At 48.7% G+C, this 22,004-nt stretch overlaps 1 protein-coding gene across 2 annotated transcripts in view; it reads right to left on the bottom strand.

The window, feature by feature from the left end:
• Positions 1 to 22,004, bottom strand: part of LOC134983342 (zinc finger protein 271-like) — a 121,501-nt gene that overhangs the window by 4,823 nt on the left and 94,674 nt on the right. For both annotated transcript variants that reach the window (XM_063949049.1, XM_063949050.1), the window contains exon 5: positions 9,966 to 10,602. In XM_063949049.1, coding sequence (XP_063805119.1) covers positions 9,966 to 10,602 — 637 coding nt within the window. The remainder of the gene's footprint in view (positions 1 to 9,965; positions 10,603 to 22,004) is intronic.

Raw genomic sequence — 22,004 nt, 5'->3', positions numbered from 1 at the left:
GAGGTCAGTCTCTCTGTAGTCAGCTTACCATTCCTCCAAAAAAGGTTAAAAGGTACCAAATCGGCCCTGCCTGTCCATGTCTTTGGTACCTCGAATTCAGGTGGTCCATCTGAGACTGCTACAACATCATCTGCTTCTTCTTGTCAGATGCACAGCCCAGCTGTAATGGCTGGAGACGTCTTAAGACACTCTAGAGGATCCTGTTATTCTACACTCTATACATTCTATGTTACCTACATTTAAGGACTGAACTAACCTCAGAACTTAACTCTAATATTCAAGCTTTGAGGTCTGATATCAGTGAGATTGGCACTCGTACAGACTAAGATGAAAGAGATTGTTGCGTCTCACAAAGATCTGATTTCAGCACATGACACCCTTCAGGAAGACCCGGTCTCTATTCGTGATAAAGTCATTGATTTAGAAGACAAGTCTCGGAGAAATAATATCAGAATAATGGGCGTTCCGGATTCTGTTACAAATGCTGAGCTCTATGATTATGCCACGGTTCTCTTTTCAGAAACTTTCACTGAAGGCTTCTGCCGCGGACCTTCTTATTGATAGGATACATAGACTCCCAAAGTCCAAACAGGCCCCTATCCAAGCATCGAGGGACACTCTGCTCAGAGTCCACTTTTTTCATATTAAAGAACGCATTCTACGAGCCGCTTTGTCTTCCTCATCCACAGCTGAGTGCCTGGATAATCTGCAGATATTTCCAGATATTTCTCCTGCTATTCTGAAAAAGTGGGATATTCCTGTTGACAGTCCTTCATGATACTTAACCTAAACCAATCCCGTAGGAGTTGTCTTCCGTCTCGAAGTAATATGCTAAAGTAGTAAGACTTTTGCAGACACTCAGAGTTTGTTTCCTACTGTAACATGTGCCAACTCCCAAGTTACTTGGCATGGATATATTTTTGGGCCAGATGTATTTGATCCTGTTATTAGTTTTAAACATATATTTTTTACTCTTTATTTCCTGTGCTATTAAATTGCTATATGGTCTTATATTCTTTCCACTGTTACGTTTCATAATACCTTTCTAGAATGCTTAGGTGTTCAGGCAAAGCATGACTGATTCGTCTTTAACATCTTTTTGCTCTTATAACAGTGTTGGTAGTACATAAATTGGATATCAGGACATGTTCTTGGCCTTTACCTCCTTTGGTTACATTGAGAATAAGAATAGTAGTATGTTATGCTATATTTGATATTTCTTTCTACAATTGTTACTATGATGACTATATTTTGCACTCTCGTATGGCTACCTGGGGTAGTCGGTGGGTTTCCCTTTTAGGCCCGACCACCACCTTTATCCACCTTTCTGTCACGGTACCCTAGTGACGGAATCTCTAGCTCCTTTATGGACGCTATTTCTGTTTGTCTCCCATTCTTGTTCCCTATTTTATATTTTCTGTGATTTGATAGATTGAAGTATGCACACGCCCTACAGACTCTATTGGACTTTACACAGATGATCCTAGATGTTTCATACCATGATCTGATCTCTCTCTATCACGGTGAAGTTTTTAAGTCTTAATGTAAAAGGTCCTCATTCTCCCCGTAAGAGACGTCTTGCAATAAAATATTTCACTGACCAGAAGGTGGCGGTGGTAGCCACTCAGGAATCACATGTTCCATTGCACTCTGCCCCTCAGTTTACCAATAACTACCCAACATGCTCTATCTCCTGTGGTGCAGCCATCCTTTCTAATAGATCCTGCCCCTTTCACCTGGAAAGCAAGTGGGTGGATTGCAACGGCAGATCTTTGATTCTAGTTGGGAAGATTCATAATATATATGTCCCCCTAACACCAGACATCCCCGATGTCTTAGAGAAATAATAGGATTTTGGTTACCTACCGGTAAATACTTTTCTCATAGTCTGTAGAGAATGCTGGGGTCCATATTAGTACCATGGGGTATAGATGGGTCCACCAGGAGCCATTGGCACTTTAAGAGTTCAATAGTGTGGTCTGACTCCACCCTCTATGCCCCTCCTACGAGACTCAGTCTAGAAACTGTGCCCGAGGAGACTACATACTTCGAGAGAAGGAAATACACAGATAGTGGTGAGATTCATACCAGCTCACACAACAAGGCAAATCCGGCTGACATGCCGGAAAACTCAGCAACAGCTGAAACAGTACTGAAACAGTAAAGAACGCAGAACTTACCTAGGAACCAGGCAGTACTGAACCAAAAAACCACTGCAGGATAAAGAAGCATAAAGAAGCACTGGGCGAGCGGCCAGCATCCTCTACGGACTACGAGAAAAGGATTTACCTGTAGGTAATTAAAATCCTATTTTCTCTTACGTCCTAGAGGATGCTGGGGTCCATATTAGTACCATGGGGATGTACCAAAGCACCCAGAATGGGCGGGATAGCGCACAGGCTCCTGCAGAACTGTGCTTGACCAAACTTGAGGTCATCAGAGGCCAAAGTATCTAACTTGTAAAACTTAGCAAACGTGTTCGACCCAGACCAAGTAGCCGCTCGGTAAAGCTGAGACACCTCGGAGAGCCGGCCAGGAAGAACCCACTTTACGAGTGGAGTGGGCCTTAACAGATTTTGGACACGGCAATCCTGCCGTAGAACATGCATGCTGGATGGTGAACCTGATCCAGCGAGAAATATTCTGCTTAGTAGCAGGACACCAATTTTCTTGGGATCATACAGGACAAATAGAGAGTCCGACTTTCTGTGACGAGCAGACCTCTTCACATAGATCTTCAAAGCCCTCACAACATCCAAGGCCTTTGAAGCAATTGAGGAGTCAGTAGCCACTGGCACCACAATAGGTTGGTTGATATGAAAAGCCGACACAACCTTAGGAAGGAACTGTTGACGTGTCCTGAGTTCCGCCCTACGTACTTTTACAGGACAAAGCCCCCAATTCAGACACACGTTGCACAGAAGCTAATGCCAGCAAAGTGACAGCTTTCCACGTGAGAAACTTGACCTCAACCTCCTGTAGAGGCTCAAACCAATCTGATTGCAGGAAATGCAACACCATGTCCAAATCCCAGGGTGCCGTCGGCGCCACACAGGGAGGCTGGATGTGCAGAACCCCTTCAAAAAGGTCTGAACCTCAGAGAGGGCAGCCAATTGTTTCTGGAAGAAAATGGATAAAGCCGAAATCTGTACCTTGAGGGATCCCAATCTCAGGCCCATATCCACTCCTGTTTGCAGGAATAGGAGAAACCGTCCAAGTTGAAACTCCACCGCAGGAAACTTCATGGATTCACACTAAGATACACATTTTATCCAAATGCGATGGTAATGTTTAAACGTTACCCCTTCCTAGCCTGTATCAGGGTAGGAATAACTGCAATCGGAATACCCTTTCGAGCTAAGATCTGGCGCTCAACCGCCATGCCGTCAAACGTAGCCGTGGTAAGTCCTGATAAGCGAACGGCCCCTGTATTAGAAGATACTCCCGAAGAGGCAGAGACACTGGATCTTCCAGCAGTAGATCCAGCAGATCCACATACCAAGCCCTTCTTGGCCAGTCTGGAGCAATGAGGAGTGCCAGAACCTTTGTTCTTCTTACAAGCTGTAGAACTCTTGGAATGAGAGGAAGTAGAGGGAACACATACACTGACGGGAATACCCACGGTGTTACTGGTGCATCCACCGCCACTGCTTGTGGGTCTCTCAACCTGGAACAGTACTTCTGCAGCTTCTTGTTGAGGCAGGAGGCCATCATGTCTATGTGGGGAACCCCCCACCAACCGGATGCCTCCTCGAACACCTCTGGGTGGAAGTCCCATTGTCCTGGATGGAGATGGTGTCTGCAGAGGAAGTCTGCTTCCCAGTTGTCCAATCCCTGAATGAAGATTGCTGACATTGCCACCGCGTGTCTTTCTGCCCAGAGGAGGATTCTTTTCACCTCTGACATTGCAGCCCTGCTCTTCGTTCCGCCTTGTCGGTTTATGTAGGCCATGGTGGTCACGTTGTCCGACTGCACCTGAACAGCCCGATCCTGTAGAAGGAGTGCTGCTTGCAGAAGGCCGTTGTACACGACTCTTAGCTCCAGGATGTTTATTGGAAAGGATTCATGACTTGACCACCTTCCTTGGAAGGTCTCCCCTTGAGCGACTGCTCCCAAACCTCTGAGACTTGCATCCATGGTTGGATGGATCCAGTCCTGAACCCCGAACCTTCGGTCCTCCGGAAGGTGAGGCAGTTGCAGCCACCAGAGAGTGAAATCCTTGCTTTCGGCGACAGACGTATCCTCTGGTGCATGTGTAGGTGAGATCCCGAACACTGGTCCGGGACATCCAGTTGAAAGGACCAAGCATGAAACCTTCCGTACTGCTGAGCCTCGTATAAGGGAACCATCTTCCCCAGAAGGCAGACACACTGATGAACCAATACCTGGGTAGGCTTCAAGACATCCCGGACCATTGACTGTACCAACGTTTTCTCCACCGGGAGAAACACCCTCTGCACCTCCATGTCGAGGATCATCCCCAAGAAAGACAGCCTCCTTGTCGGCTCCAGATGAGACTTGGGAAGGTTCAGGATCCAACCGTGCTAACAGAGCAGATGCGTCGTGAGATCAATGGACCTTAACAACTTCTCCCTGGATGATGCCTTGATCAGCAGGTTGTCCAGATAAAGAATTATGTTCACCCCCTGCTTGCGGAGGAGAACCATCATCTCTTCCATCACCTTGGTGAAGACCCACGGTGCTGTGGAGAGACCGAATGGCAGTGCATGAAACTGATAGTGATCGTCTAACAGTGCAAACCTGAGATAAGCCTGATGCGGCGACCAAATCGGAATGTGGAGGTATGCATCCTTGATGTCCAGGGACACCAGGAACTCCCCCTCCGCCAGACCTGAGATCACCGCTCTCAGAGGATCCATTTTGAACTTGAACTCCCTTAGAGAAGGGTTTAACAATTTCAAGTTCAAAATTGGCCTGACCGAACTATCCGGTTTCGGTACCACAAAAAGGTTTGAATAGTAACCCTTGTTCAGCTGATGAGGCTGAACTGGAACAATGACTTCTGACATTACCAATTTTTTTATGGCTTCCAGAAGGATTTCCCTGTCAGCCGGCAAGCCTGACTTGAAGAATCGGTGAGGTGGAAGAGTTTGAAACTCCAGCCTGTACCCCCGGTACACAATATCCAGAACCCAGGGATCTAGGCCGGATGACATCCAGATGTGGCTGAAATGTCGGAGTCTCGCTCCCTCCTGACCGACTTCCAGGCTGGGCGGTACACCATCATGCTGAAGATTTTGAGGCACCAGAAGCAAGCTTCTGGTCCTGGGAACCTGCAGGTGCAGGTTTCTTGGATTTGGCTCGACCACCTCTAAAGAAGGTGTGAGAGGGTTTGTTCTTTCTAGTACTAGCGGGTTGAAAGGACTGTGACGTGAGGTTTCTTCGTAGCCGGTGCAGCGGATGGAAGAAAAGGAGACTTACCCGCGGTAGCCGTGGCAATCTACGCATCCAGCGCCTCCCCAAAAAGAGCCTGACTTGTGTAGGGTAGGTTCTCCACACTTTTCCTGGATTCCGCGTCCGCAGACCACTGGCGCAGCCAGAGACCCCTGTGAGCCGAGACGGACATGGCGGAGATCCCCGCAGCCATGGGACCCAGATCCGTCTTGGATTCTACTAGGGACCCTGCAGAATCCTGTATGTTACGTAAAAACAAATCAACGTCACCTCTATCCATCGTAGTCCAGTCCTCCTGCAGAGTGATTGACCACTTTGCTATTGCTTTTCAAATCCATGCACAGGCAATAGTAGTCCGCAGGATCACCCCCGTCGCCGTGTAAATGGATTTGAGCGTAGCATCAACCTTGCGATCTGCTTGGTCTTTCAACGCGGTGGATCCCGGGACAGGTAAGACCACCTGCTTTGACAGCATGGAGACAGACGCGTCAACTATAGGCGGGGTCTCCCATTTTTTTTCTATCTTCCTCAGGAAAGGGACAAGCAACCAGAACCCTTTTAGGAATCTGGAATATTTTCTCCGGCTTTTCCCAGGATTTTTCAAATATAGCATTTAATTCCTTAGATGCCGGGAAGGTTAGCTTACTGTCCGTGAAAAAGGCCTCCTCAACTCAACACATCCCGCATGGCCTCAATCATCTACTGCACCCCCTTGGCAAGTGATGCCGTCCCCCTCGACCCATCACCGTCCGCCATGTCAGAATCTGTATCCGTGTCACCCTGCGTAATGTGGGCAAGATCACGTTTGTGAGAATGTACCGCAGGGGACCCCGAGGGAGCAGGACCGGGCCATACAGCCATAGAGGACTGCAATACCTGAGTGGCAGTTTCAGTCCTAGCAACCCTTTCAGAAATCTGAGAAATAACCCCCCTAAGAGAGTCTGACCACTCCGGTTCCCTAGCCGGGATCTGCGCTACAACAGTGCAATCCTGATTACATGGGATGGGATCTTCCTGAGCAGAGATATCCTCTGCAGCATAGGAGACAGAGTCTCTAGACATGTTTGCTTGTACACCCCACATACACACAGGGTAAAGGGAAGACAGTCTCCCCCCCCCCAAGAATGGCAGAGAGACGCAGAGATTGGAGCCAACCCACACACAGCGCTATTACAGGTATAGGGAGACCCCAAACCAGCGCTGACTGTGTCCATTAATAGGTGACCCTGCCTGTGACAACACAGCCAGCGCGTTGTGTCGCACAGTGGTAACAGACACGCAGCTACTTCCCTAGCCCTGGTCTGACCCATGGACTACACTGATTGTTGATTTGTATTTTGGCTATGTACTAGGCAATATTGTATTATATTGTATGATGTTATTGTTACAAGGGTACAGTTATGTGTTCGATGTATATATATATGAATGTATTGGTTATTGTGTTATAGTTTGTAAAATAATGTTCCCCCCAATGTGACTGCGCAGATAACCTGTGTGTTTGCTGTTGTGTAGATACAGCCAGTCTCAGATGTCAGGCCATTCAACCCCCCCTCACAATGGATTCCAGGCCACACAATCAGATTAAGTAAGGTTACTTTAGTTAACATCTATTGTGGCCTAGGGGACATGCCTGGACATGTGAAAGTAGGTTTGCTCTGAAACTGTTCTGGGGGTGTCACCTTATTGTAGGAAAGACAAAGGTTTGATAATAGCAAACATGGGCGGTTGGGAGAGATCTGGACAGAAGGTGAGAGAGTGGCAGGAGACTGACTAAGAAGTAATGTTCTGTCAGGAGTTCCAGGAGGGAATTGTCGTGTAGAATTGGATCACAGAAGTGTGCTGAGCTGTTTATAACCCATTCTGTTCAATAAACCACTGTTGGTTTTTCATCTACCACCGTGACTTAGTGATTTTGAACCCAGTATCCTCACACTGCCTATATACAGCCTCCCCCCCTTCTACCGTACAGATAGCTGGAGTTGCTCTGGAGGGACTGCTCTTCACAGGCAGCGTGGATGCAGACAGGAAAATGGCGCTGAACGCTGCTGGGTCCGCTCTGAGAAGCTCCGCCCCCGTAATGGCGCTGTCTTCCCGCACCTGAAGATTATACTGGCCAAAGGATTTTTGGTGCTGGCTGAGATCCAGGGACACCGACAGGCTGTGTGGCCAGTATAGGGTGTAGGCGTCGGCTCAGGGCGTCCCACACAACGCCGCACCAAGTGCTGCTGAGCCCCGGAGTGCAGTTATTACTGCGCTCCCTACCCTGTTGCCGCCATCTTCACATCGGCTCCACGGGCGGCTCCAGGGGCCGATGACTTTTCAGCTCTGTAAGGGGTTGGCGGCATGCTGCTGGGGCGAGCGGTCCCCTGCGGCTGGGAGCGATCTATCCCCTGTGGAGCTCAGTGTCCAGTCAGCGGAGACAGTGGCTCAGACCCCGCAGGGCGGACACTGCTCCCCCCCCTCAGTCCCTCGATGCAGGGAGGATGTTGCCAGCAGCCTCGGTGTAAAAAAACAAAATCTAAAAAAACTTTTACTAAAGAAGCTCAGTAGATCTCCCCTAGCTGTGACCGGCTCCTCCGGGCACATTTTCTAAACTGGGTCTGGTGGGGGGGCGTGGAGGGAGGAGCCAGCCCACACTGTTGGACTCTTGGGGTGCCGGTGGCTTCTGGTGGGCCAGTCTATGCCCCATGGTACTAATATGGACCCCAGCATCCTCTAGAACGTAAGAGAAAAGTGGTTTAAATACAGACCGGCGTGTGCTAATAGTGACACTCTCAGGGCATGTAATACCATAGGCAGAGGTACTGCTAACACACAGTATGGCTGCTGGAGACACACAGTGACATGATGTGAGGGGGAGAGCAGGAGTATAATAGGGGCTGATGCCTCCTGATGTATGAGATACACCAGAGAGTGTGGAGAGGAGACTGGTCAGATCTCTGGGATGGTAACACACAGTGACATGATGTGAGGGGAGAGCAGGAGTATAATAGGGGCTGATGGCTCCTGATGTATGAGATACACCAGAGAGTGTGGGGAGGAGACTGGTCAGATCTCTGGGCTGGTAACACACAGTGACATGATGTGAGGAGGAGAGCAGGAGTATAATAGGGGCTGATGTCTCCTGATGTATGAGATACACCAGAGAGTGTGGGGAGGAGACTGGTCAGATCTCTGGGCTGGTAACACACAGTGACATGATGTGAGGAGGAGAGCAGGAGTATAATAGGGGCTGATGTCTCCTGATGTATGAGATACACCAGAGAGTGTGGGGAGGAGACTGGTCAGATCTCTGGGCGGGTAACACACAGTGACATGATGTGAGGGGGAGAGCAGGAGTATAATAGGGGCTGATGGCTCCTGATGTATGATATACACCAGAGAGTGTGGGGAGGAGACTGGTCAGATCTCTGGGCTGGTAACACACAGTGACATGATGTGAGGGGGAGAGCAGGAGTATAATAGGGGCTGATGGCTCCTGATGTATGATATACACCAGAGAGTGTGGTGAGGAGACTGGTCAGAGCTCTGGGCTGGTAACACACAGTGACATGATGTGAGGGGGAGAGCAGGAATATAATAGGGGCTGATGGCTCCTGATGTATGAGATACACCAGAGAGTGTGGGGAGGAGACTGGTCAGATCTCTGGGCTGGTAACACACAGTGACATGATGCGAGGGGGAGAGCAGGAGTATAATAGGGGATGATGGCTCCTGATGTATGATATACACCAGAGAGTGTGGGGAGGAGACTGGTCAGATCTCTGGGCTGGTAACACACAGTGACATGATGTGAGGGGGAGAGCAGGAGTATAATAGGGGCTGATGGCTCCTGATGTATGAGATACACCAGAGAGTGGGGAGGAAACTCAGATCTCTGGGCTGGTAACACACACAGTGATATGATGTGAGGGGGAGAGCAGGAGTATAATAGGGGCTGATGGCTCCTGATGTATGAGATACACCAGAGAGTGTGGGGAGGAGACTGGTCAGATCTCTGGGCTGGTAACAGACAGTGACATGATGTGAGGGGGAGAGCAGGTGTATAATAGGGGCTGATGGCTCCTGATGTATGAGATACACCAGAGAGTGTGGGGAGGAGACTGGTCAGATATCTGGGCTGGTAACACACAGTGACATGATGTGAGGGGGAGAGCAGGAGTATAATAGAGGCTGATGGATCCTGATGTATGAGATACACCAGGGAGTGTGGGGAGGAGACTGGTCAGATCTCTGGGCTGGTAACAGACAGTGACATGATGTGAGGGGGAGAGCAGGAGTATAATAGGGGCTGATGGCTCCTGATGTATGAGATACACCAGAGAGTGGGGAGGAAACTCAGATCTCTGGGCTGGTAACACACACAGTGATATGATGTGAGGGGGAGAGCAGGAGTATAATAGGGCCTGATGGCTCCTGACTTCCCACTGGGAAATACATTTTCCTCATTAGTTTGTACTGACAGAGGAGGGTGTAGGATAAGAGATTGCTGTAGTGACTGAGCAAGGAGAATATATGACTCTTTTCTGGAATAATTGTTTATTACTCACCTGTGCCGATATCTGTAGGGATCTCCTCCTCCTTACACTGCTGATCACCCCTCACATACGTCTCTTCTTCTCCCTCTATATCTTCTGCCTTCATATCAGTCACATACTTCGCTTCTTCTCCCTCTATATCTTCTGCCTTTATATCAGTCACATACGTCTCTTCTTCTCCCTCTACAGCTTCTGCCTTTATATCAGTTACATACGTCTCTTCTTCTCCCTCTGTATCTTCTGCCTTCATATCAGTCACATACGTCTCTTCTTCTCCCTCTATATCTTCTGCCTTTATATCAGTCACATACGTCTCTTCTTCTCCCTCTATATCTTCTGCCTTTATAACAGTCACATACGTCTCTTCTTCTCCCTCTATATCTTCTGCCTTCATATCAGTCACATACGTCTCTTCTTCTCCCTCTATATCTTCTGCCTTTATATCAGTCACATACGTCTCTTCTTCTCCCTCTATATCTTCTGCCTTTATATCAGTCACATACGTCTCTTCTCCCTCTATATCTTCTGCCTTTATATCAGTCACATCCGTCTCTTCTTCTCCCTCTATATCTTCTGCCTTTATATCAGTCACATACGTCTCTTCTTCTCCCTCTGTATCTTCTGTTTTAATATCAGATAGACGTTCTACCTAAAAAAAAAAAAAATAGGATTTTAATACCTACCGGTAAATCCTTTTCTATGAGTCCATAGAGGATGCTGGGGACACCAAAAGAACTAAGGGGTATAGATGGGATCCACAGGAGACATGGGCACTTTAAAACTTTCAAAGGGGCGTGACCTGGCTCCTTCCTCTATATCCCTGTCCAGACTCAGTTTGGAACTGTGCCCAGAGAGACGGACATTTCGAGGAAAGGAATTTACAACAACAAGGTGAGCATAATACCAGCTCATGCCATAAACATGCTGTATAACATGGCATTCAACTGAACACGTCAACAGACATGAACCAAAAAAGTTCAGCGACTAGCTGAAGAACTCCAACACAACCTGTGTGCAACCAAAACGAAACTGCAGATACAATACGCACTGGGACGGGCGCCCAGCATCCTCTACGGACTCATAGAAAAGGATTTACCGGTAGGTATTAAAATCCTATTTTCTATTTCGTCCTAGAGGATGCAGGGAACACCAAATGAAACAATGGGTTATACCAAAGATCTATAGCGGGCGGGAGAGTGCGGATGACTCTGCAGCACCGAATTACCAAACTTTAGGTCCTCATCGGCCAAGGTATCAATCTTGTAAAACTTAGCAAACGTGTTTGACCCCACCAAGTAGCAGCTCGGCAAAGCTGTAAAGACGAGACACCCCGGGCAGCCGCCCAGGATGAGCCCACTTTCCTAGTGGAGTGGACCTTAACCGAATTAGGCAATGGCAATCCTGCCGTAAAATGAGCCCGCTGAATAGTTTGACAGATCCAGCGGGCAATGGTCTGCTTAGAAGCAGGACACCCAATCTTATTGGGAGCATATAGGACCAACAGAGCCTCTGTTTTCCTAATAGGAGCCGTCCTGGCGACATAAATCTTCAAGGCTCTGACCACATCCAGAGACCTAGACTCAGCCAAACAGCCAGTAGCCACTGGCACCACAATAGGCTGGTTGATATGAAAAGAGGAAACCACCTTTGGCAGGAATTGTTGCGGAGTCCTCAATTCTGTTCTATCCTCATGGAAAATCAAATAAGGGCTCTTGTGAGACAAGGCCGCCAACTCTGACACCTGCCTAGCGTATAAAATGACCACTTTCCAAGTGAGGAATTTCAACTCCACCTTACGTACCAATGTGATTGAAGGAACGTTAACACCACGTTAAGGTCCCAAGGTGCCACCGGAGGCACAAAGGGAGGTTGAATGTGCAACACCCCTTTTACAAAAGTCTGGACCTCAGGAAGTGAGGCCAACTGTTTCTGAAAGAAAATTGACAATGCAGAAATCTGCACCTTTATGGAGCCTAATTTCAGGCCCGCATCAACTCCATTTTGTAGAAAATTGAGAAAACGTCCAAGGTCAAATTTCGCCACTGGACCTTTCTTGGACTCGCAACAGGAAATATATTTCCTCCAAATACGGTGATAGTGCTTCGACGTTACACCGTTCCTAGCAAGGATCAGAGTAGGTATGACTTCATCGGGAATACCCTTTTTAGCTAAAATCTGGCGTTCAATCGCCATACCATCAAACGTAGCCGCTGTAACTTGTGATAGACGAACGGCCCCTGCTGTAGCAGGTCCTCGCGAAGAGGAAGAGACCAAGCCTCTTCTATTAGTAATGCCCGAAGATCCGGGTACCAAATTCTCCTTGGCCAGTCTGGAACCACAAGGAGTACTGGAACCTTTGTTATTTTCAAGATCCTCAGAACCTTTGGTATGAGAGGAAGCGGAGGGAATATGTACACCAACGGAAACACCCATGGTGTCGCCAGTGCATCCACTGCTGCAGCCTGAGGGTCCCTGGACCTGGAACAATACCTCAGAAGTATCTTGTTAAGGAGAGATGCCATCATGTCTATATGGGGACCCCCCCCCCCCAAAGACTTGTCGTTTGTGTGAAGACCTCTTTATGGAGGCCCCACTCCCCTGGATGGAGATCGTGTCTGCTGAGGAAGTCTGCTTCCCAGTTGTCCACTCCTGGAAGGAACACGGCCGCCCTGACGGTTTATGTACGCCACAGCCGTGACATTGTCCGATTGGATTAGGACAGGCAGATTTTGAAGAAGATGTTTCGCTTGTAGAAGGCCGTTGTAAATGGCCCTCAACTACAGAACGTTTATGTGAAGATGAGTTTCCTGATTTGGCCATCTTCCTTGGAAGTTTTCCCCTGTGTGACTGCTCCCCAACCTCGGAGACTTGCATCCGTGGTTACTAGGATCCAGTCCTGGATCCCGAACCTACGTCCCTCCAAGAGGTGAGAGCTTTGGAGCCACCACAGGAGTGATATTCTGGTGTGTGGAGACAAAACTATTCTCCGGTGCATATGAAGGTGAGACCCTGCCCACTTGTCCAACTGAAATAGTCTGGCATGGAACCTCCCAAACTGGAGGGCCTTGTATGCCGCCACCTTTTATCCCAGCAACCGAATGCATTGATGGATAGAGACCGTTGCTGGTTTCAGGATGAGTTTTAGCAAACTCTGAATTTCCAGAGCTTTCTCCATGGGAAGGAACACTCGCTGCTGGTCCGTGTCCAGTATCATACCCAAGAACGCCAACCACGTCGTCAGGACCAACTGTGATTTTGGCAAGTTTAGGAGTCAACCATGCTGTTGAAGGATCGGCAGGGACAGTGAAATATCCTGTAGCAACCGGTCCTGGGATCTCGCTTTTATCAGGAGATCGTCCAAGTACGGGATAATTGTGACTCCTTGCTTGCGAAGGAAAACCATCATTTCCACCATCACTTTGGTGAAAATCCTCGGAGCAGTCCTGGATTGCAAATCTCAGGTAACTTTGATGAGGGGGATAGATGGGGACATGTAGGTATGCATCCTTTATGTCCAATGACACCATAAAGTCTCCCTCCTCTAGACTGGAGATCACCGCTCTGAGAGACTCCATCTTGAATTTGAATTTCTTCAGGTAGAAATTGAGAGATTTTAGATTTAGGATAGGTCTGACCAAGCCATACGGCTTCGGTACCACAAACAGGCTTGAATAAAAAACCTTCCCCCTGTTGTGCCAGGGGGACCGGGACCATCACCTGATTGTGACAGTATTTTTGTATCGCTCCACAGACGAGAGCCCTGTCTGGAAACGAAACTGGTAAGGTTGATTTGAAAAACCGTCGAGGGGGAACGTCTTGAAACTCCAGTTTGTACACTTGGGACAGAATTTGCAAAACCCAAGGGTCGAGGCCCGAGCGAGCCCAGACCTGACTGAAGAGCTTTAGACTTTCCCCCACCGGCGTGGTCTCCTGTTGGGGAGACCTGGCGTCATGCGGTGGAAGTGGCAGAAGCCGGGGAGGACTTCTGCTCCTGGGAACCCGAGGAGGCGGGTGTTCTCTTACCTGTTCCCCTACCTCTGGTAGCAAGGAAGGAATTATCTCCTATGTTTATTGGGCCGAAAGGACTGCATTTGATAGTGGGGTGCCTTCTTTTGTTACGTAGGAACATAAGGCAGAAAAGACGACTTACCCGCAGTGGCCGTAGACACCAGATCAGTCAGGCCATCCCCAAATAGCTCACCACCTTTGTATGGAAGAGACTCCATATTTCTCCTGGAGTCAGCATCAGCATTCCACTGGTGAGTCCAAAGCGTTCGCCTAGCTGCTACCGACATAGCATTGGCTTTAGCACACAGAAGGCCAGAATCTCTTGCAGCCTCCTTTAAGTACGCAGCCGCGTCTCTGATATAACCAAGCGTCACTAGGATGCTATCTTTATCAAGCGTATCTAAGTCAGAAGATAAACTGTCTGCCCACTTTTCAATAGCGCTACTTACCCACGCTGAGGCAATGATAGGCCTTAGCTGTGTACCTCTGGTTGTGTAAATAGCTTTTAAGGTAGCCTCCTGCTTATGATCGGACGGTTCTTTCAGGGCCGTTGACTGAGAGGCCGGGAGAGCTACCTGTTTAGATAAGCGCGCTAGGGCTTTGTCTACTGTGGGGGCAGTCTCCCATTTTTCCCTATCAGCAAGGGGAAAGGGGTACGCCACCGTGATCCGTTTAGGAACCTGAAATTTCTTATCAGGGCATTCCCAGATTTTATCAAAGAGAGCGTTCAGTTCAAAAGAAGGTGGGAATATAACGGACCGCTTCTTTTCTTTATACATAAGGAACCTTGTTTCAGGAGTAATAGGCTCCTCTGTGACATGTAAAATGTCCTTCACTGCAACAATCATATACTGAATACTCTTTGCTAATTTTGGATCTAATCTAGAATCAGCATAGTCGACATCGGTATCAGAGTCCGTGTCGGTGCCTGTGTCAACTAACTGGTCACTACCACGTTTGTGCGACCCTGAGGGGTCTTGGACCTGCAATAAAGCGTCCTCCATAGATCTCCTCCACGCTAGGTTTTGAGATTCCGTCTGTTCAAACTTCTGATTAAGAAGGGAGACATTAGCATTCAAAGTAGTCAACCAATCAGCAGTCGGAAGTGCCGACAGGGCCACCCCCATAATACTTGGTGTCCCTAACATACTATCCCCCTGAGAGGAATAATCTGCCTCAGACATGTCGCCTATAGGGGACAGATACACAAATATAAGCCCGTAGGGAACACAGAGGGAAATAGCCAGCTCACACCCCAGCACTAAATCACAGGTCTGTAAACACCCGTGAGTGCCTGAGAGCTGCAGCACTTTTATATATATTAATAAATGTGCCCCCCCCTTGTTTTTTAGCCCCCTGGTGCTTGCTGAGCAGGAGAAAGGACCAGCGTGGCTGCGGCTCGAGGAGGGAGGAAATGGAGCCGAGTATAGTGAGCAGTGAGGACGAAGCCCCGCCCCCGTAATGGCGCGCTACTGTCCCGCTTTATTTAATCATTTATTTATCCTGGCGGGGGTTAGGACAGTGCCCCAGGCACTTAATGTCCCCTCTGGCCAGTATAGTGAGGTATATGCTCCCCAGGGTGCGGCCCTCCCCACGTCCTGCACCCAGCGGTGGTGTCTGTGTGGGAGCATGGCGCGCACTGTGCTTTCCTCGCTGTGTGGTACCTCCGAATACCATCAGTCTTCTTTCTTCTTCTACTCACCTGTCTTCTGGCTCTGAAAGGGGGTGACGGCAGGCTGTGGGAGCGAGCATCCGAGCATACCCAGCGTTCATCTCCCCTCACGTGCAGAGGCATCCTGTCAGCAGAAGCAGAGCCCTGGAACTCATCAGAAGTAGGTCTAACTTCTCTCCCCTCAGTCCCACGAATCAGGGAGGCTGCTGCCAGCAGTGCTCCCTGAAAATAAAAAACCTAACATAAAGTCTTTTCAGAGAAACCCAGTAGAGCTCCCCGAGTGCATCCAGTCTGCCTGGGCACATTTCTAAAACTGAATCTGGGGAGGGATATAGAGGGAGGAGCCAGGTCACGCCCCTTTCAAAGTCTTAAAGTGCCCATGTCTCCTGCGGATCCCGTCTATACCCCTTGGTTCTTTTGGTGTCCCCAGCATCCTCTAGGACGAAATAAAAAATAAGATTTTACTCACCGGTAAATCTATTTCTCGTAGTCCATAGTGGATGCTGGGAACTCCGAAAGGACCATGGGGAATAGCGGCTCCACAGGAGACTGGGCACAACTAAAGAAAGCTTTAGGTCACCTGGTGTGCACTGGCTCCTCCCACCATGACCCTCCTCCAAGCCTCAGTTAGGATACTGTGCCCAGAAGAGCCGACACAATAAGGAAGGATTTTGAATCCCGGGTAAGACTCATACCAGCCACACCAATCACACCATATAACTCGTGATACTATACCCAGTTTACAGTATGAAAAACACTGAGCCTCTCAACAGATGGCTCAACAATAACCCTTTTGTTAACAATAACTATGTACAAGTATTGCAGACAATCCGCACTTGGGATGGGTGCCCAGCATCCACTACGGACTACGAGAAATAGATTTACCGGTGAGTAAAATCTTATTTTCTCTAACGTCCTAGTGGATGCTGGGAACTCCGAAAGGACCATGGGGATTATACCAAAGCTCCCAAACGGGCGGGAGAGTGCGGATGACTCTGCAGCACCGAATGAGAGAACTCCAGGTCCTCCTTAGCCAGGGTACCAAATTTGTAGAATTTTGCAAACGTGTTTGCCCCTGACCAAGTAGCAGCTCGGCAAAGTTGTAAAGCCGAGATCCCTCGGGCAGCGCCCAAGATGAGCCCACCTTCCTTGTGGAATGGGCTTTTACTGATTTAGGATGCGGCAGTCCAGCCGCAGAATGCGCCAGCTGAATTGTGCTACAAATCCAGCGAGCAATAGTCTGCTTAGAAGCAGGAGCACCCAGTTTGTTGGGTGCATACAGGATAAATAGCGAGTCAGTTTTCCTGACTCCAGCCGTCCTGGAAACATACATTTTCAAGGCCCTGACTACGTCCAGTAACTTAGAATCCTCCAAGTCCCTTGTAGCCGCAGGCACTACAATAGGTTGGTTCAAGTGAAAGGCTGATACCACCTTAGAGAGAAACTGGGGACGAGTTCTCAATTCTGCCCTATCCATATGGAAAATCAGATAAGGGCTTTTACATGACAAAGCCGCCAATTCTGATACACGCCTGGCCGAAGCCAAGGCCAATAACATGACCACTTTCCACGTGAGATATTTTAGATCCACGGTTTTTAGTAGCTCAAACCAATGTGATTTTAGGAAACTCAACACCACGTTGAGATCCCAAGGTGCCACTGGAGGCACAAAAGGGGGCTGTATATGCAGCACTTCTTTTACAAATGTCTGAACTTCAGGTAGTGAAGCTAGTTCTTTTTGGAAGAAAATAGACAGAGCCGAGATCTGTACCTTAATGGAGCCTAATTTTAGGCCCATAGTCACTCCTGACTGTAGGAAGTGCAGAAATCGACCCAGCTGAAATTCCGCTGTTGGGGCCTTTCTGGCCTCACACTAAGCAACATATTTCCGCCATATGCGGTGATAATGTTTTGCAGTTACATCTTTCCTGGCTTTAATCAGCGTAGGAATGACTTCCTCCGGAATGCCCTTTTCCTTCAGGATCCGGCGTTCAACCGCCATGCCGTCAAACGCAGCCGCGGTAAGTCTTGGAACAGACAGGGCCCCTGCTGCAGCAGGTCCTGTCTGAGCGGCAGAGGCCATGGGTCCTCTGAGATCATCTCTTGAAGTTCCGGGTACCACGCTCGTCTTGGCCAATCCGGAACCACGAGTATTGTTCTTACTCCTCGTTTTCTTATTATTCTCAGTACCTTTGGTATGAGAGGCAGAGGAGGGAACACAAACTGACTGGTACACCCACAGTGTCACTAGAGCATCCACAGCTATCGCCTGAGGGTCCCTTGACCTGGCGCAATATCTCTCTAGTTTTTTGTTTTGGCGGGACGCCATCATGTCCACATGTGGCCGTTCCCAACGATTTACAATCAGTGTGAAGACTTCTGGATGAAGTCCCCACTCTCCCGGGTGGAGGTCGTGCCTGCTGAGAAAGTCTGCTTCCCAGTTGTCCACTCCCGGAATGAACACTGCTGACAGTGCTAGTACGTGATTTTCCGCCCATCGGAGAATCCTTGTGATTACAAATTTGTAACCCAGAACTGCGCTCACAGGTTATGATGACAGCCCGTGTTCCCAAAAAAAGCCTTCACCAAGACTTTAGCTATACACCAATCCAATAGTTGAGAACTCGTGGCGCTACCTTAACCGTAAACACAAAAATACAGGTGGTCTAAATTTTACCACAAACTCCAGATGAAGTTCACTTACATAAGCTTTGGGTTCTACAAAAAAACAAAAAAAGATACAATAGTGTAATATGTAACAGTAGTGGATGATATGCCTGTTTAAAAGTTTCTACATGTGAGTGGGACCAATAAGAATATACAACTGGAATCCTACTGTTACATATTACACTATTGTATCTTTTTTTGTTTTTTTGTAGAACCCAAAGCTTATGTAAGTGAACTTCATCTGGAGTTTGTGGTAAAATTTAGACCACCTGTATTTTTGTGTTTACGGTTAAGGTAGCGCCACGAGTTCTCAACTATTGGATTGGAGAATCCTTGTGGCTTCTGCCATTGCCATCCTGCTTCTTGTGCCGCCCTGTCGGTTTACATGGGCGACTGCCGTGATGTTGTCTGACTGGATCAGTACCGGCTGGTGTAGAAGCAGGGGTTTTGCCTGACTTAGGGCATTGTAAATGGCCCTTAGTTCCAGAATATTTATGTGTAGGGAAGTCTCCTGACTCGACCATAGTCCTTGGAAGTTTCTTCCCTGTGTGACTGCCCCCCAGCCTCGAAGGCTGGCATCCGTGGTCATCAGGACCCAGTCCTGTATGCCGAATCTGCGGCCCTCTAGAAGATGAGCACTCTGCAGCCACCACAGCAGAGACACCCTGATTCTTGGAGACAGGGTTATTAGGCGATGCATCTTAAGATGCGATCCGGACCATTGGTCCAACAGGTCCCACTGAAAGATTCTGGTATGGAACCTGCCGAAAGGAATTGCTTCGTAAGAAGCCACCATCTTTCCCAGGACTCGCGTGCAGTGATGCACCGAGACCTGTTTTGGTTTCAGGAGGTCTCTGACTAGAGATGACAACTCTTTGGCTTTCTCCTCCGGAAGAAACACTTTTTTCTGGACTGTGTCCAGAATCATACCCAGGAACAGTAGACGTGTCGTCGGAACCAGCTGTGACTTTGGAATATTCAGAATCCAACCGTGCTGGTGTAGCACCTCCTGCGATAATGCTACTCCTACCAACAACTGCTCCCTGGATCTCGCTTTTATTAGGAGATCGTCCAAATACGGGATAATTAAAACTCCCTTTTTTCAAAGGAGTATCATCATTTCCGCCATTACCTTGGTAAACACCCTCGGTGCCGTGGACAGTCCAAACGGCAGCGTCTGGAATTGGTAATGGCAATCCTGTACCACAAATCAGAGGTACTCCTGGTGAGGATGGTAAATGGGGACATGTAGGTAAGCATCCTTGATGTCCATGGATACCATGTAATCCCCCTCTTCCAGGCTTGCAATAACTGCCCTGAGCGATTCCATCTTGAACTTGAATTTTTTTATATATGTGATCAAGGATTTCAAATTTAAATTGGGTCTCACCCAACCGTCCGGTTTCGGTACCCCGTCCTTGTTGAAGTAGGGGCACCTTGATTATCACCTGCTGGGAATACAGCTTGTGAATTGCCGCTAGCACTGCCTCCCTGTCTGAGGGAGTATTTGGCAAGGCAGATTTTAGGAACCGGTGGGGTGACGACGCCTCGAATTCCAGTTTGTACCCCTGAGATACTATTTGAAAGATCCAGGGATCCACCTGTGAGCGAGCCCACTGATCGCTGAAAATTTTGAGACGGCCCCCCACCGTACCTGGCTCCGCCTGTGGAGCCCCACCGTCATGCGGCGGACTTGGAAGAAGTGGGGGAGGACTTTTGCTCCTGGGAACCTGCTGTTTGTTGCAGCCTTTTTCCCCTACCTCTTCCTCTGGACAGAAAGGACCCGCCTTTTCCTCGCCTGTTTTTCTGGGTCCGAAAGGACTGTACCTGATAAAACGGCGCCTTCTTAGGCTGTGAGGGAACATGGGGGAAAAATGCTGACTTCCCAGCTGTTGCTGTGGAAACTAGGTCCGAGAGACCATCCCCGAATAACTCCTCACCCTTATAAGGCAAAACTTCCATGTGCCTTTTAGAATCTGCATCCCCTGTCCACTGCCGAGTCCATAAGCCTCTCCTAGCAGAATTGGACAATGCACTTATTTTAGATGCCAGCCGGCAGATCTCCCTCTGTGCATCTCTCATGTATAAGACTGAGTCTTTAATATGCTCTATGGTTAGCAGAATAGTGTCCCTGTCTAGGGTGTCAATATTTTCTGACAGGGAATCTGACCACGCAGCGGCAGCACTGCACATCCATGCTGACGCAATAGCTGGTCTAAGTATAATGCCTAAGTGTGTGTATACAGACTTCAGGATCGCCTCCTGCTTCCTATCAGCAGGCTCCTTGAGGGCGGCCGTATCCGGAGACAGTAGTGCCACCTTTTTTGACAAACGTGTGAGCGCTTTATCCACCCTAGGAGGTGCTTCCCAACGTGCCCTACCCTCTGGCGGGAAAGGGTACGTCATTAGTAACTTCTTAGAGATTACCAATCTTTTATCGGGGAAAGCCGACGCTTCTTCACACACTTCATTTAATTCTTCCGATGGGGGAAAAACTACGGGTAGTTTTTTCTCCCCAAACATAATACCCTTTTTAGTGGTACCTGGGTTTATATCAGAAATGTGTAACACCTCTTTCATTGCCTCAATCATGCAAAGAATGGCCTTAGTGGACATTAGATTTGACTCATCGTCGTCGACACTGGTATCAGTATCCGTGTCAACATCTGCGTCTGCCATCTGAGGTAGCGGGCGTTTTAGAGCCCATGATGGCCTTTGAGACGCCTGGGCAGGCACGAGCTGAGAAGCTGGCTGTTCCGCATTTGGCATGTCGTAAAATTTTTTGTGTAAGGAGTCGACACTTGCACGTAATTCATTCCATAAAACCATCCACTCAGGTGTCTGCCCCGCAGGGGGTGACATCACTTCTATAGGCATCTGCTCCGCCTCCACATAATTTTTCTCCTCAAACATGTCGACACAGCCGTACCGACACACCGCACACACACAGGGAATGCTCTAACAGAGGACAGGACCCCACAAAAGCCCTTTGGGGAGACAGAGTGAGAGTATGCCAGCACACACCAGAGCGCTATATAATGCAGGGACTAACTGAATTATGTCTCCTATAGCTGCTATTATATTTACTGCACCTAAATTTAGTGCCCCCCCATCTCTTTTTAACCCTTTTCTGTAGTGCAGACTGCAGGGGAGAGCCAGGGAGCTTCCTTCCAGCGGAGCTGTGAGGGAGAAATAGTGCCAGTGTGCTGAGGGAGATAGCTCCGCCCCTTTTTCGCGGACTTTTCTCCCGCTTTTTAATGGATTCTGGCAGGCGTATTTATCACATATATAGCCTCTGGGGCTATATATTGTGATTATTTTGCCAGCCAAGGTGTTTTTATTGCTGCTCAGGGTGCTCCCCCCCCCAGCGCCCTGCACCCATCAGTGACCGGAGTGTGAGGTGTACATGAGGAGCAATGGTGCACAGCTGCAGTGCTGTGCGCTACCTTGGTGAAGACTGATGTCTTCTGACGCCGATTTTCCGGACCTCTTCTTGCTTCCGGCTCTGTAAGGGGGACGGCGGCGCGGCTCCGAGAACGAACACCAAGGCCAGTTCCATGCGGTCGATCCCTCTGGAGCTAATGGTGTCCAGTAGCCTAAGAAGCCCAATCTAGCTGCAAGCAGGTAGGTTCGCTTCTTCTCCCCTTAGTCCCTCGGTGCAGTGAGCCTGTTGCCAACAGGTCTCACTGTAAAATAAAAAACCT

The sequence above is a fragment of the Pseudophryne corroboree genome, assembly GCF_028390025.1.
Source record: "Pseudophryne corroboree isolate aPseCor3 chromosome 3 unlocalized genomic scaffold, aPseCor3.hap2 SUPER_3_unloc_13, whole genome shotgun sequence".
Lineage (NCBI taxonomy): Eukaryota > Metazoa > Chordata > Amphibia > Anura > Myobatrachidae > Pseudophryne > Pseudophryne corroboree.
Note: the sequence above shows the minus strand (reverse complement) of the source record. Positions and strands in the feature narration are given on the sequence as shown.